General features: G+C 52.7%; 4 protein-coding genes across 4 annotated transcripts; 3 read left to right on the top strand and 1 right to left on the bottom strand.

Annotated features, from left to right (window-relative positions):
* The first annotated feature begins 741 nt into the window (after window positions 1-741).
* PHACADRAFT_167952 (uncharacterized protein) lies at window positions 742-3,817 on the top strand. The gene is made up of 9 exons (XM_007390022.1): window positions 742-1,004; window positions 1,054-1,352; window positions 1,402-1,472; window positions 1,531-1,940; window positions 1,993-2,114; window positions 2,164-2,656; window positions 2,708-2,886; window positions 2,941-3,160; window positions 3,217-3,817. The coding sequence occupies exons 1-9, from the start codon at window positions 752-754 to the stop codon at window positions 3,642-3,644; spliced, it is 2,475 nt and encodes an 824-aa protein (XP_007390084.1). The 5' UTR covers window positions 742-751; the 3' UTR covers window positions 3,645-3,817.
* A 65-nt stretch (window positions 3,818-3,882) lies between these two features.
* Window positions 3,883-5,262, bottom strand: PHACADRAFT_167950 (uncharacterized protein; the record flags this gene model as incomplete). The annotated part of the gene is made up of 3 exons (XM_007390021.1): window positions 5,000-5,262; window positions 4,809-4,949; window positions 3,883-4,755 (listed from the first exon to the last, which is right to left on the bottom strand). The coding sequence occupies exons 1-3, from the start codon at window positions 5,246-5,248 to the stop codon at window positions 3,883-3,885; spliced, it is 1,263 nt and encodes a 420-aa protein (XP_007390083.1). The 5' UTR covers window positions 5,249-5,262.
* Window positions 5,263-6,770: 1,508 nt separating this feature from the next.
* On the top strand, window positions 6,771-7,884 carry PHACADRAFT_179844 (uncharacterized protein). Its single transcript, XM_007390020.1, has 4 exons — window positions 6,771-7,053; window positions 7,104-7,250; window positions 7,298-7,498; window positions 7,548-7,884. The coding sequence occupies exons 1-4, from the start codon at window positions 6,786-6,788 to the stop codon at window positions 7,670-7,672; spliced, it is 741 nt and encodes a 246-aa protein (XP_007390082.1). The 5' UTR covers window positions 6,771-6,785; the 3' UTR covers window positions 7,673-7,884.
* A 2,066-nt stretch (window positions 7,885-9,950) lies between these two features.
* On the top strand, window positions 9,951-12,953 carry PHACADRAFT_189758 (uncharacterized protein; the record flags this gene model as incomplete). The annotated part of the gene is made up of 3 exons (XM_007390019.1): window positions 9,951-11,425; window positions 11,476-12,444; window positions 12,491-12,953. 3 exons carry the CDS (start codon window positions 9,951-9,953, stop codon window positions 12,951-12,953), a joined length of 2,907 nt encoding a protein of 968 aa, XP_007390081.1.
* Between the last annotated feature and the right edge of the window lie 478 nt (window positions 12,954-13,431).

The raw sequence follows: 13,431 nt of genomic DNA, 5'->3' as shown, positions 1-13,431 counted from the left end.
TGAAGGATCTTGGGCCCATTGGGCCCCGCCAGCTCTACAGCTGAAGCGGGAGGAGCAGCTCCGGAAGGGCTAGCTTGTAGACTCTGCGCGAGGGCTTCGACGTCGCACAGGTTGTACTTGACCATGGCGCTACTTCCGCCGTGAGGGTTTTTTCTTCGATATCGGAGAGATGGTGTCCAGATTCGTAGCTGTGAGCTTCAACGAAGTCAGAGCCAGTCGGACTGGATCTACAGGAGGTCTACCAACCTTGAATGTCTTCATTGCCCTCGACTTCAGAATCCATGGACTTCCGGCTACGGGTTCTGCGAATATCTTTCGAGTCTTCGAGCGGGTCGGTGCCATAACTGCGAAGAAGTACAAGCCAAGGGGCTAGGAGGGCTGGAGAAGGAGCCACAAGACTAAGTAATTGTTGGCAAAACCATTCGAAAACCAAAGGGGAACGCAAAAATAATCAAAAATTGAGAGATAGAGGAAGTGGATCGATGTTGAACGTGAACGTTGAACGTTTAGGGATCATGATTATCGACGTGCAGAACGCGGAAGACATTCCAAACGAAGATAACACGTCCAGAGATGGCAGAGGGCAGACAATGATGCGCCTTCTTAAAGTTCTTAAAGTCCTGATGCGGTGATGCGCTCCGTGCCACAAGGCCAGAGTTGCTATCAGATAACCCCCAAAAGGATTATCTCAAATAAATAAAAACCTGAAAACCTCATCGCGCGCATCGTCCGGCGCATTCTCACGAGCTCGATGACCATGGCGGTCATCGACGTATACACGCTACTGAGTCTCCCCTCTTCCAATGCGTTCTCCGCGTTCCACTCGTCCGACTTTGTTGTGGAGCAAGACTCACGGTCGGATTCACCTACCCGCAAGGTCCCGCGTCTTGCAGACGACTCTGACTCTGCGTCTGCATCTAGGGCCCGCGCTGCCGCTGTCGCGGATAATGAGCATGCGGGCGAGAAGTCGGCTACTATAGTGCTGAAGTTTCATGGTGCTCCTAGTAAGCTGGGTCGATTCGTGCAATGCCGCCTGTAGCTAAAGTCGTATAGTCAATGTGCAACCCGAGAGTGTATACGATAAGGACCTCGCACTCGTTCGGCGGTCCGTACGTGTATTACTCGCGAAAGGTACAACAGAGTCTCTTCCAGCGACCTACGAGAAGATATATGCAGCATGTCAAGCCGTCGTACAGAACGCGCGGAACGGAGAAGGGATCTACGAGAGCATCAAGCTTGAGATGGAGCGTTGCTTCGGGCTACTTCTAAGAGATCTGTTGGAAACCTCTCATACAGGTATTGCCTGGCTTCAGCCATTCATTGAGACGTGCAGCTGGTTCGACAAGCAAGTGGTCAGTCTCATCTTGCCCTCAGCCTTCGCACGGCTTAACCTCTATCTAGACTCTCATGAAGTCGCTGCTTGCATATCTGGACCGAGTTTACCTGGTCAGTCAGAAGAAACAAGACATTGGGTGCGTGTGTGCAGATCGGTGACACAGATCAAAGTATGACTAATAACATCCTCTACAGGTCCTTGGCCTACAGCGGTTTCTACACTCGCATCTTTCAGCACGAGTCTGTCGTTCAGCATATACGCGAAGGCTTGACAGAATGGGCCATGTGGGAACGTGAGCAGCGCACAACGCACGAGGCTCGCCCATTGATATCCGCGCTCGTAATGCAACTGCAGCGCCACGGCTTGTATCAAGACATTCTCGAGAGCTTCTACATCAAGAAGGCGCACGAATACTACGTGGAGGAGGCCAAACAACTTCGGGAAACTCTCCGACCCGGCGATTTCTGCAAGCATGCCGAAGATCGCCATGACCAAGAGATAGAGCGTGCCAAAGCTGTTTTGCTGGAGTCGAGCATCCAGAAGATCTCTCTCGAGACAGACACTGCCCTCCTTACTGCTCATCTGGACTGGATTGCAAACGGCTGTAGGTGACTGCTTGCCAGTGGCTGTTTCTACCCGTGCTGATTGTCGCGCAGCTATGGAGCCACTCATGGAAGGCGAAGGCCCTTCGTTGGATCGTCTGCACAGAATGTACCTCCTATTCTCTGCAGTAGGCGGTTTGAAGATTTTACTGGCTGCATTCAAGCTCTACGTCACGGTAGATCGCTTCCCGTTGCTACTGGATCTTTGCTCATTGCTATCCCTAGAATTTCGTCAAGAAGATCGTCACAGATGCCAAGATGGACGATCAGATGGTGGACCGGCTTCTCGTTCTCAAACGCAACTGCGACACGGTCGTTAACGAGGCTTTCTACAACGAGGCCCCGATCCCGAGAGTGACTCCCTCGAAGCCATCGACATCCATGGACGTCGACGATAGCCCGGCCATCGAGAAGCGCGCCAACCGCGAGTTTGGATATGCCGTCACGGACGCCTTCGCAGAGGGCTTCAAGGCACGCCGCAACAAGCCGGCAGAGATGATCGCCAAGTTTCTCGATCGTGCAATGCGCCGGGGACAGAAGGGGCGCGACGATCGGGACTACGCTGCCGAGCTCGCTGCAGCACTTGCGCTGTACCGCTACACGGACGACAAAGATGTTTTCCGGACCTTCTACCACCGTGCTCTTGCCAGGCGGCTCCTGCTTGAGAAGTCAGCATCAGACGACCATGAGAAGGCGATGCTGCGCAAGCTCAAAGAGGGTATGTACGGTAGCTTTGCGCTGCAAGAAAAACACTAACATGCTGGTGCAGAATATGATCCCGAGTTCGGGATGGGTGACCACATGTTCACCGACTTGGCGCTCTCGCGTGACCTCACCGCCGAGTACAGACAGAAGAAGAAGGGCGATGTGGATCTGTCGCTCATGGTTCTCCAACGCAGCGTCTGGCCATTTACTGCACGCAAGCAAGATATAGTCCTGCCTGTCTGGGTATGCTGTCCATCTGCGTACGGTAGCGCCGCGTTCTGACGAACAATGCTCCAGATGTCGGATGAGCTGAGCAAGTTCACCGAGTTCTACAAAGAGAAGTACAAGGGCAGGAAGCTCGACTGGGACCACGCACTTGGGCACGCGACGTTGCGCGCCCGCTTCAAGGCGGGTGTGAAGGAGCTGACGGTCAGCCTGTACCAGGCTGTTATTTTACTGCTTTTCAATGAGATAGAGGAGCTGTCTTTCCGCGAGATCAAATCGCAAACAAGCATGGGTAAGCTGTGATATTTAGATATCTATCTTTTCCTGAGCTGACGGCCGCCGTTGCAGAGGATGGCGAGCTGCGCCGGACGCTGCAGAGTCTGGCCTGCGGCAAGAAGCGTGTGCTGAGGAAGCAGCCGCCCGGCAAAGACGTGCACGACGATGACGTATTCTTCTTCAGCGCCGACTTCACGGATCCTGCCTTCCGGGTGCACATCAACTCGATCCAGGTCAAGGAGACCCCCGAGGAGGCGAAGCGCGCGCAGACGATGATCGAGGCGGACCGCAAGTTCGCACTCGACGCGGCGATCGTGCGCATCATGAAGGGCAAGAAGAAGCAGCACTACGAGCAGCTCAAGACGGCGACGATCGAGGCGGTGTCGAAGCATTTCCATCCCGAGGTGACGATGATCAAGGCGCGCATCGATGGGCTCGTCGAGCAGGAGTACTTGCGCAGGGACGACGACGACATGAATGTGCTTCATTACGTTGCTTAAGAGGGCTGTAGTCCTACGATGTATCTCATTCAGAATAAAACCTGAGGGTAGGAATTCAACACTGCGTAGACTAATTGTGTCTCAGAGTGTAGCAAGAAAAATAAGTTTACGTTCGGTAGCTATGCATCCCTTCGGGCGTCGTCACTGTAAGCACTTGTGGAACGCGTTCTTGTCACCTTCCGAGGAACGCCTTGACTCGCCATAGTGTATCTAGGTTCTCGAGCTTGTCAAAGTAAGGTCAGGTTCCCAAGCGAATTGACACTGCAGTGTAGCTTACTAATCTGACGAAACCTTCCTCGCGCACAACTTCAGCAATGAGAGCTTCCAATTCTGGCTTCGGAATATCACAAAGCTCTGAAGACTTTGGCAGCGGCGGCAGGGGGCAAATCTGAGGCAAAGGATCCACGTCCATGCTTGAAATTTCGCCAGCTTTCTTTGGCTCATCGCTTCCTAAGCCCTGGCCGCTTGGCGCGGGAGCAGACAGCGGAGTAGTAAGAGCAGCAGGTGTCGGGGTCTCAACAACGGCAGCAGCCTGGATGTGTGCAGTCGTAGCGGCACTCGAAGCAGCGATAGGGGGGTGCGGACACTGCGCGATATGGAGTGAAGCCGTGGACGAGACCGTAGATGGTCCCGACTGCGATAGCGGAGCGAGATCCTCGGAAGACGTCGGAGGCCATAGCGTATCACAACCAGTGTACGAGGCGGAAGAAAGTGCCATACTAGTGCAAGCATCATTCGTTGGAGTAGAAGCGGGTCCAGAAGATTGGAATACAGGCTGGGTGTTGTGCGCTACTGGAGAGGAGATGGTCATCTTGCCGGGAGATACCGTTGGAGCCAGCACAGATGATGATGGTCGAACTTGCATAGTTACAGAGGGTCTTAGAGGCTGTTTAGTCGCCACAGATGCGGAAAGCGACGGCGGGGGCATGTTGATAGAGGCGGGCACGGAGGGTCGAACGATAGATGTTGTCTGCCCAAGCGTCATGGTGGCAGCTCGAGTAAGAGCGGCCTGTGGAGGATTTGCCTTGCACGGACAGACATGTCGTATGGCTTCGATAACACTTGTAGCGTCTGCCGTGCTCTGAAAGTTCATTTGGAAGCGTCGGTAGACCTTTCGATGCGCATATAGCTAGCTCGACCATGAGATAAAGCGAATACACTTACCGGAGACGCTCCGGCACTAAGGTTACGAATGTGCAAATAGCGTACACCCACTACTGCATTCCGATAGACGGCTTTCAGAGGGAGTCCATGGGGACCATTTTGAGCCGGAGGATCAGAGAACAACAACAGATCCAAGTCCTCCTGTGCGCGGGATGAACGCGTCGCTCAGGAAAAGATACGGAGCGACCCACAAAGATAACATCCTGCTGATCTACTTCCATCATATCTTTTCCTGCGTTCAATGACCAAAGGACGCGAACTCTGTACGACTCGAGTTCTCCCCGCGCAGATTTTCTCAAGTCAAGGACAAGCCGAATCACGGGGTTGGTGAAATGTTGCCATTCAGAGTCATTCTCTTGAGATCCAGTGCTCTGTGAGGGGTATGCTCGTGAGTATTTAGTGAGGGTATAGGTGGTGGTCGAGGTGGTCGACAGCGACATGACGGTCAGCGTGCAAGCTTTGAAGCGCTGGCCTTGTGGCGTTTCCGGTCTGCACATTCACCAGTCTGCGTGAGACACAAATGGGTATAGAAAAGTACTATACACGTCCCGATGGCTTTGATAGCTCAAGATCCTCGTCCTCCTGGGTAGCCCGGCATATTCTCTATGTGAATTACACTTCGCGCACAACGATCGAGGTCGCGTCCCTCAGTCCATTGTCCGGAGAGTATTCACGTGGCGCGCTGTAGAGCCGTCATACGGGTCCGGTCTTGACTCACATATAAATCCTTCAATGGCTTCATTGGACTTTTTTTTTTACCGGACTAATCGTCGGGTCCTAATACAGCCCCCTTTCGGACATGTGAGTGAACTACCAAAGTGTGTCCTAATTGGAGGCAGTTGGGACGCTCCATTAGCATAGCATCCCGGGAGTACCGGCGACTAAATTTTTCATGGGATAGCTGTACGAGGAAAGTGTGAGGCCTGCGAGCGAAAAGTCCACGATTGCATACCGGAGCCGCGAGGACAGGTGACGATCTGTCGAATACACTAGATTGCCGTGTGTGAATGCGTCAGGAGAGTCTGAAGGGGACATTAACTGATTATTTTTGTCCGAGCCATGAGATCTGAGGGGGAGAAATGTGATTGCTGTGGACGGGTTCCGGTAATGCTCTAGGTGGAGGTATCAGCACACCTTTCAGTGCTGCGGAGGGGGGAGGGAGAATGTATTGGTCGACACACACAGAGATTTTCCAGTTGGACTCGTACCATGGCCATCCGAGTGGGTTGCGAAATAAATGCGTCGGCCTCAGAAATGTGGAACCCAAACTCAAACAAGATGTTTCTCGGGTATTCAGAAGTGGCAGCTGCGCGTTCGACCTGAGTAGATATGGGCTTGCATCTCCTTGTCGCTGTTATGAGAGATCGCAAGTCTGGACGGACTTTCGCTGCTCTGTGACTCCAATCTATGATAAGGAGGGTAGGTGAGAACACGTTTCACTCACAGTGGTGGGTGCTCATACAGGTCTCGGCGCGCGTAATCTTCACAACACTGTCAGCTGTCGCCCTAGAAGAGTTAGCTTGTCGGACTGCAGTCACTCCACCGACGCTCATGTATCTGTCGATACTCGATAGAGCTGAAGTATTGAGCCAATAACAACAGGGTATGCCAGCTTAGCGGCAGCTGCGGATCAGCGGCTTAGAGTCTTTATGCACTGTGCTCCGCCACAAAAGAGGGTTTTCTCAGAAAGCGGTCGGAAAATGGAAGGGAGGACGTCCAGACTCAAACATTGAGCACAGCCAGGGCTTCACGTTCGCAGTCGCCCATTTCCTCGAGCGACTGATAGTGTATTGTTTCGATAACAAAGACGCGATACAACAGCCACGGCGCAGCTCGGATGAAGGTGGTGGTGGAGGTAAACGTGCTCGTAAGGTTTATCGAAGAAGGAGCGAAGCAAGTTCAACACGCGCGATGCGCCCTAAGCGCTTGTGATCGTACGCGGGGAACCGACGCGACTTGTCTCTCTCTCTCTCCACCATGGCGCATGTCCTCCGCGTCCCTAAGCTCGACCTCGTCGCCATCCTCGCGCAGCAGAACCCACAGATTGACCTGCGCATTGAAGCCTATGAGACCTCGACCCGCAACTTCCTCAAAGCCGTGTCACATTACGCGCAGAACGCGCAAGCAGAGATCACGCGCAGGAAAACCACCCATATAAATGAGAAGAAGAGGACTGCAGAGAAGATACAAAGCTATGAGAATGAAACACATGCGTGCAAGGTCAAGGAGCTGGAGCTCATTGCCGGTGAGGAACGGCGCATATTGCGAGGTCGGACCGATGCTGAATGCAAGCAGACTTGGAGAAGGAGCGGGAGGAGCGGAAAGAGGCAGAGCTAGCAGTTGCCGCTTTTGATCGTCAACTTGCCTCCATCAAGGAACAATGTGCCTTACTGGACGCTGAGATTGAACAACGACGCGTTGTTGTCAACAACCTCCGGCGCGGTGCGTTCACCCCATCCCTACTTGTATTCCCGCTAAACAGTGCACAGAACGGGAGCGTGAGCACGCATTGCTGAACACACACGCTTCAAGGACGTCTCCTGAGCTGACCGAGTGCCAGTTCCGCTTGCGCGGTGTCGTCGAGGGCGTAGACAAGGACAAGATTCTCGTCCGTTTCACTCATATCGACCCTACAGATCCTCAGCGCGAGTTCAGCGTCGTGATCGACGTTTCTGGTGACAACTATAAAGGTACGCTCGCGGTTTCTGCGTGAATGCGCCGAGCTGATTGTGTTGGCAGTCCCAACGACCAGTCCCTTCCTGCCAAATCTGCCAATATTACTCGATGAGCTCAATAGTACAAGGGACGTGTATGCATTCATCAAGAATGTCAGGCAGGCGTTTGACGAGCTGGTGCTGAGATAGCCCTATGGTGCTGAGATCCGATCATGTGCGTCGATGACTTGGCTAACGAGAGCGTCGGGACAGTACATGTATACTTCCTCTGTACCCGATACCCGTCCGCAGCATAATATCCATTGTATCTGGATTTGCCGATGAACCACTATACGGGGAGGTGATAGGAGCTGCCATCCGTCGTGGCGCTGTCTGGTGTGTAATGAGCTCATTCAGTTGTCGTTCAAGTCCTCGGATCTGATCCTCGCCCTAGCTTCGGTCCATAAGACTTGCTCGCATCCTCTAGACGGTATGGTTTTATAATATATATATATAGCATTGCTATCGTTAGCATGAGTGGACGACTTGACATTGTGAGATACATTTCTACGATGACGGCTTTCACACGTTTCGGCTGAGTTGCCGTCGGCGGCTGTACGTCCTGTGTAAGCCTAATGCTTTGTCCGACGATCCGGTGACAATTAAGGAGGTGCGCAGTTTGTCCATGCATGAATGTCGCGAGCTGACGATGTCCGTAGTCCCAACGGCCAGCCCCGCCGAGTTTGAGAATGTTACTTGACGAGCTCAGTAATATAAAAGATGTGTGTGCTTTCATCGAAAATTGTTGGGTGTGCGTTTAATCTGTTGATGTCGAGACAGTCTAATATCGTGAGTCGAGTCTGCATGTGCGCCTCAACTAATGGCAGCGTCAGGACGATATTGTATACGTCGTCTTCACTTGATACCCAGCTGCATCATAGGATTTATTACACCAGGGCCTTACACGGCGACAGCTATACGAGGATGTAACAAGAGCCGACACCTATGAGGATACTGTCTAGTGCGTGATTGATTTATCTGGCTGTCATTTCATGCCTCTTCATCTTCGCTGACTGCTTTGGTCCATAAGACCTGTCCCCCGTCCTACGCTTCTGACAGCATTCTTCGTGATGTATATAAAGCACTGATATTGCTAGAATGCGCAGATAGCATCACGCGATACGACTTCGCGAATATGATTTCCACATATTTCAAACGAGATGTTGTCAGCGACTGCGCCTCTCCCACGAGCTGACACAAGGTTTGGACCTCCACGAGGCAACCGTTTCTGCTTGACAGGAGGAGACGGGTAGCTCCGTATGGCAGTTCTACGCGAGCGGGCCACGCACTCCATAGCTTGCTCTCAGCCTCTTCAGCCTCTGTCTTTACCAACTCACCTACATCATATCCGAAGTCCCGCGTAACTCGCACGGTGAAGTGATCTTGTACCGTCTTCAGGTGCTTGGCACATTTTTTCGTACATCATGTATTTCTCCTACTGGTAGGACGTCTATGCTGACTATCACGACAGAACTCAAATTGACACAAACCCGTATTGCCACTACTTGCACCACATAGCTCCTTACGACATCTTTTGCAGTCAGGCCCAGGAACTCGTCTGTTTCAAGAATCTAGATATTCAGTGCGTAAAAATATGAGGAGTGGCAACTATTTACGAGCTAATCTTCTCTGTATTTGTAGTTGCTCCAGCACAACCATCGAAACATCTTGGTCATTATTTTCTAGACGTATGGCAGCTCAATGCGCTGACTAGTCGTGACAGGCCTCCGGCAACAAGTCACTATGTCGCGGGAGGGTCTCCAACATCTATCTTTTAGTAAGGGCGACGAGACTATCGGCATTGCTCGCGAGAATCTTTCCGGTGGACCCAACAATGACTCCAGAGCTTCTACGCGCGAAGCTATATCTGTCTTTCCTCCATCAGATCAGCACAGCACTCCATCATTGTTTCTCTACAGAAAAGCTACCCCCCTCTACCCTCCTGACCACACGCATCGCCCATCGCATCCATATATTGGCAACACTGGCGAATGCCAGAATCTGGTTTACTCTATCAAACGAGGCCTCAACTTCTCACTTTCTGACCTCACACGTTACAGCCGGGCTTCCCTCTTTTCTGCTTTAGCTGCGTCATTGCTCACTAGCTTCAAGCTGACGGGCCTCTCTCCGGAGTTGGATCAGTGCATCGAGTATGCTCAAGAAGCTGTCTCGTGCTGCCCATTAGAGTCACCCATCCGGCCTGCTGTCTCGGTATCAGCAACGAGACGAGCCTGCTGATTTAGAGGCGGCTATCGGGTACGCGCAAGAAGCTGTTTCCCTCTGTCATGTGGGGCATCCCGGTTGTCCTCGTGCTCTGGGGACCCTGGGTATTGTGCTCTTCGTTCGTTACAAACACGCCGGAAGGTTGGAAGACCTGGAGGAATCGATCTCGCTGCCTTGTAGAGCCCTCGAGCTCTGCTCCCCTGCAATGCCTTTTCGCCTGACCCTGCTGGACACCCTCTCTTTCGCCCTCATTACTCGCTCAACAGAAGAAGGGCGGCAGGAAGATCTGGACGCAGGCATTGAGCACACCAATGAGGCGCTTGCGCTATGCCCACCGGGTCATCACGGACGTCCACGCTTATTGATCAACCTTGCCGCCGCAAGACATACTCGATTTATGGCTGCTAGCAGACAAGAAGACATAGACGACAGTGTCACCTCTCTCCGTGAAGCTGTCGATCTGCTGTCCCCTGGGTTCACTGTTCGTGCAGTAGCTCTAAGCAGGCTAACAGATGTTCTATTCAGTCGCCTCATATCCTACGGAGCTCTTGAGGACCTGGAAGAAAGCATAGCCCGCGGGAAGGAAGCGCTGGCCGCTTGCGGCCCCTGGGTACCAGAACGAGCCACGGTACTCAACATCCTGTCCTACTCACTCCTTGACCGCTTCGATCGTTTCCAAGCGCGAGAGGACCTCAGGGGGAGCGTCGACTACTGTTACGAAGCGCTTGCACATTGTCCTCCAGGCCATCTTTACCGCACGTCCATCATGGACAGATTGGCAAACGCTCTCAAACGACGATATCGTATCGGTGGCAATCCGGAAGACCTGGATTATTCAATCATTTACTTTAAACAAGTACTCCAGATGGCAACCGACCCGGCTGAGTCTTCAACTCGTCTTGACTCGATGTTGACTCTGCCAACGGTCTTGATAGCTCGCTTTCACCGGACCGGCCAGTTGGACGATATCAGGGACAGCGTCCAGTATAGTTATGAGGCTCTATCGCTGTGCCCGAGAGGGCACCCACACCGCTCACGCGCTTTGTACATCCTATCGTCTTCTCTGTTCGCGCGATTCTCCTGGACAGAACGGATGGAAGATATGGCCAGCTGCATTCCATTATTTCAAGAGGAGTTATCCTTACATATTCTCCAGTCTCCAGGCCGTATTCTCTCATTATACAAATTAACAGTACTCCTCTCCTTGCGTAACTTGGATACCGAGGACCCTAAAGTCCTGAAAGAGTGCATGCGGCACACAGAGGAAGCGCTACAACTCCGTCCGCCCGACAGCTTCTCCCATTCATCCATCATATTCATCCTTGCCATGTGCTCCCAGCTTCGATACAACCAGACCAGAGAACTTGAAAATTTGAACACAGCCATCGACTACTCCCGGGAGGTTATATTCATTTCTCCGAACCGGCCATTCACCCAGCCTTGTCTAACGACCCACCTGAACACCGGCTTGCTTGAGCGATACAAAGTGCTCGGTAAATTGGAAGACCTCGACGAGTGTATTGACCGGGGGTATGGGATACTGTCGTCCTACCCTCTGGAATTGGGTTCCTCGGGATTTCAACGATTATTGTTTAATCTCGCGTCTGCTCTCTGTTGCAGGTATCGTATCACTGAACACAGAGAGGATATCCTCAACGCTATTTTCTACGCTAAGGAGGAGTATGTCGTCTTCGATTCGACCGAAAAGCTGTATTCACACCCGAAACAAGCACACTCTCAGAGTCGACTCACAGCCATCTAGATCGGCTCCGGGCCGCGATGTTTTGGGCACAGCTAGCCCATGCTGAACATCATTCTTCGACGCTCGACGCCTACCGCATGTGTCTTGAGCTGTTGGAGCGGAATCTAACCATTACCCCGACATTGGAGATGCAGCATGATGTGGTTCGACTGCAGGGGTCGGGGTCTTTGTCTTTGGATGCCGCAGCGTACACAATCAGCCAAGGAAATCTCGAACTCGCCGTGGAGTTACTGGAGCAGGGAAGAGCCTTGCTCTGGTCCCAAGTCCGCCGTCTACGGACGCCCCTCGACCAACTGGCCGCCGATGAGAGCTTGAAGCCTCTTCGGGATGCATTTCTGGAGACGAGTCGTGCATTAGATGCAATCAGCACTTCTATGAGCCCATTCCCGGAGCAGTTGATTGTGGAGGAAGCTAACGATCGGTTTGGGCCTATGTTGGAGGCGAAGCGACGCCTGTCAGCCGAACTGGACGAAGTCATCAAGCAAATTCGTACGACGCTCCCAGACTTTCTTGGGCTTCCTTCATACAACAAACTCAAGGTCGTTTCGGCAGAGGGCCCGGTTATCGTCGTCAATCACAGCAAGTATCGCTCAGATGCTCTTATTATTGGCCCTGGCGAGAATCTCGGCTGCGTTGAGCTTTCGGACGCATTCTATGAGCAGGCTATCAGTTGGTCAAACGACCTGTTGAAGGCGCGTCAAGCTCTGAGCGCCGCTCCGAAGAAGTATGATCGAGTCTTGCGGCGAACACTGGAAGAACTTGCGGAGCTTGTTGTAGGCCCTGTCTCGGAGAAGCTGAAAGAACTTGGGGTTGAAGAAGGGTCTCAGATTTGGTGGTGTCCGACCTCCGTGGTGTCCGCGCTACCACTGCATGCAGCAGGCCCGCTCATGGCTCCACACTCAAAACACAGCAAATACAAGGTGTACCTCCAAGACATGTACATATCTTCCTACACACCAACTTACTGCACTCATAGAAGCCAGGGCGGCTGGCCGCGGTAGGCCAATACAACGTGACAGCCTCCTTGGTGTCGCTCCGCTCGACAAGTCGCTGCAAGCGATGAATGACGAAGTCGCAGTCCTTCGTACATCCTTCGCAGAGGATGAGCTGACAATTTCCGTCGGGAGTCAATGCAATCGCGAGGCAGTAATTACTGGTCTCACAAAGAGCCCGTGGGTGCACTTCGCCTGCCACGGTACGCTGAAACCAGGCGAGCCTTTCAACTCGGCGCTACTACTCTCTGGTGGCGAACGACTCACTTTATTCGACATCATCAAGGCGGGCCTTCATAATGCCAAATTAGCAGTACTGTCTGCATGCCATACCGCCGAACAGACGCAAGACAGCGCGATGGACGAAGCGCTCCACCTGGCGGCCGCGATGCAGTTCGCTGGCTTCCGGAGTGTAGTGGGGACGATGTGGCAGATGAAAGATGTATTGTCGTGATACGACGACTGGGCTGCGCGAGCGCGAACTGGCGAGTGGCACGCGGGCACGATCTAATACACACGGTGTTAGTCTGAGTGCGAAGGGAAAGAGCACGCTGTATAGCTATGTACCTAATACACACGGTGTTAGCTAGACAGGGGTCCGGTGAGCATACTACATAATGCGCAAGGGCGACGAAGGGGACTTACTCTGAGTGCGAAGGAAAAGAGCACGCAGAGTGGGGATGCGAGAGGAGTCCTTATATACTAAAAGGAAGCAAAATTGAAAGTCCGCTAGAATGGGGAAGCCTGCCATAAAGAGGTCCGTGCGTGGGAGCACTACATATGATTGTCCAATCACTATCTACGTATTAGTAGCGCCTAATCTAAGATGTCCACCTTAAGTCCATGCCGGGCGGAATGCCGAGCCAGAGCCACTAGGCGCTTCAACAAGATGAAGACGGACCAACGTTTGCGAAACATTTCTACCACGTGCT

Source organism: Phanerochaete carnosa (assembly GCF_000300595.1).
Source record: "Phanerochaete carnosa HHB-10118-sp unplaced genomic scaffold PHACAscaffold_1, whole genome shotgun sequence".
Taxonomy (NCBI): domain Eukaryota; kingdom Fungi; phylum Basidiomycota; class Agaricomycetes; order Polyporales; family Phanerochaetaceae; genus Phanerochaete; species Phanerochaete carnosa.
This window is presented reverse-complemented; position numbering and strand designations above follow the sequence as displayed.

What these genes read in the sequence shown, in the direction of transcription:
- PHACADRAFT_179844 (XM_007390020.1), top strand. Translation starts at nt 6,786, where the DNA reads ATGGCGCATGTCCTCCGCGTCCCTAAGCTCGACCTCGTCGCCATCCTC. An exon ending in GGAGCTGGAGCTCATTGCCG is followed by an intron (nt 7,054 to 7,103) that starts GTGAGGAACGGC and finishes GAATGCAAGCAG; the next exon opens with ACTTGGAGAAGGAGCGGGAG. An exon ending in TTCTGGTGACAACTATAAAG is followed by an intron (nt 7,499 to 7,547) that starts GTACGCTCGCGG and finishes TTGTGTTGGCAG; the next exon opens with TCCCAACGACCAGTCCCTTC.
- PHACADRAFT_167952 (XM_007390022.1), top strand. Translation starts at nt 752, where the DNA reads ATGACCATGGCGGTCATCGACGTATACACGCTACTGAGTCTCCCCTCT. An exon ending in GAAGTTTCATGGTGCTCCTA is followed by an intron (nt 1,005 to 1,053) that starts GTAAGCTGGGTC and finishes AAAGTCGTATAG; the next exon opens with TCAATGTGCAACCCGAGAGT. An exon ending in ATATAGTCCTGCCTGTCTGG is followed by an intron (nt 2,887 to 2,940) that starts GTATGCTGTCCA and finishes ACAATGCTCCAG; the next exon opens with ATGTCGGATGAGCTGAGCAA.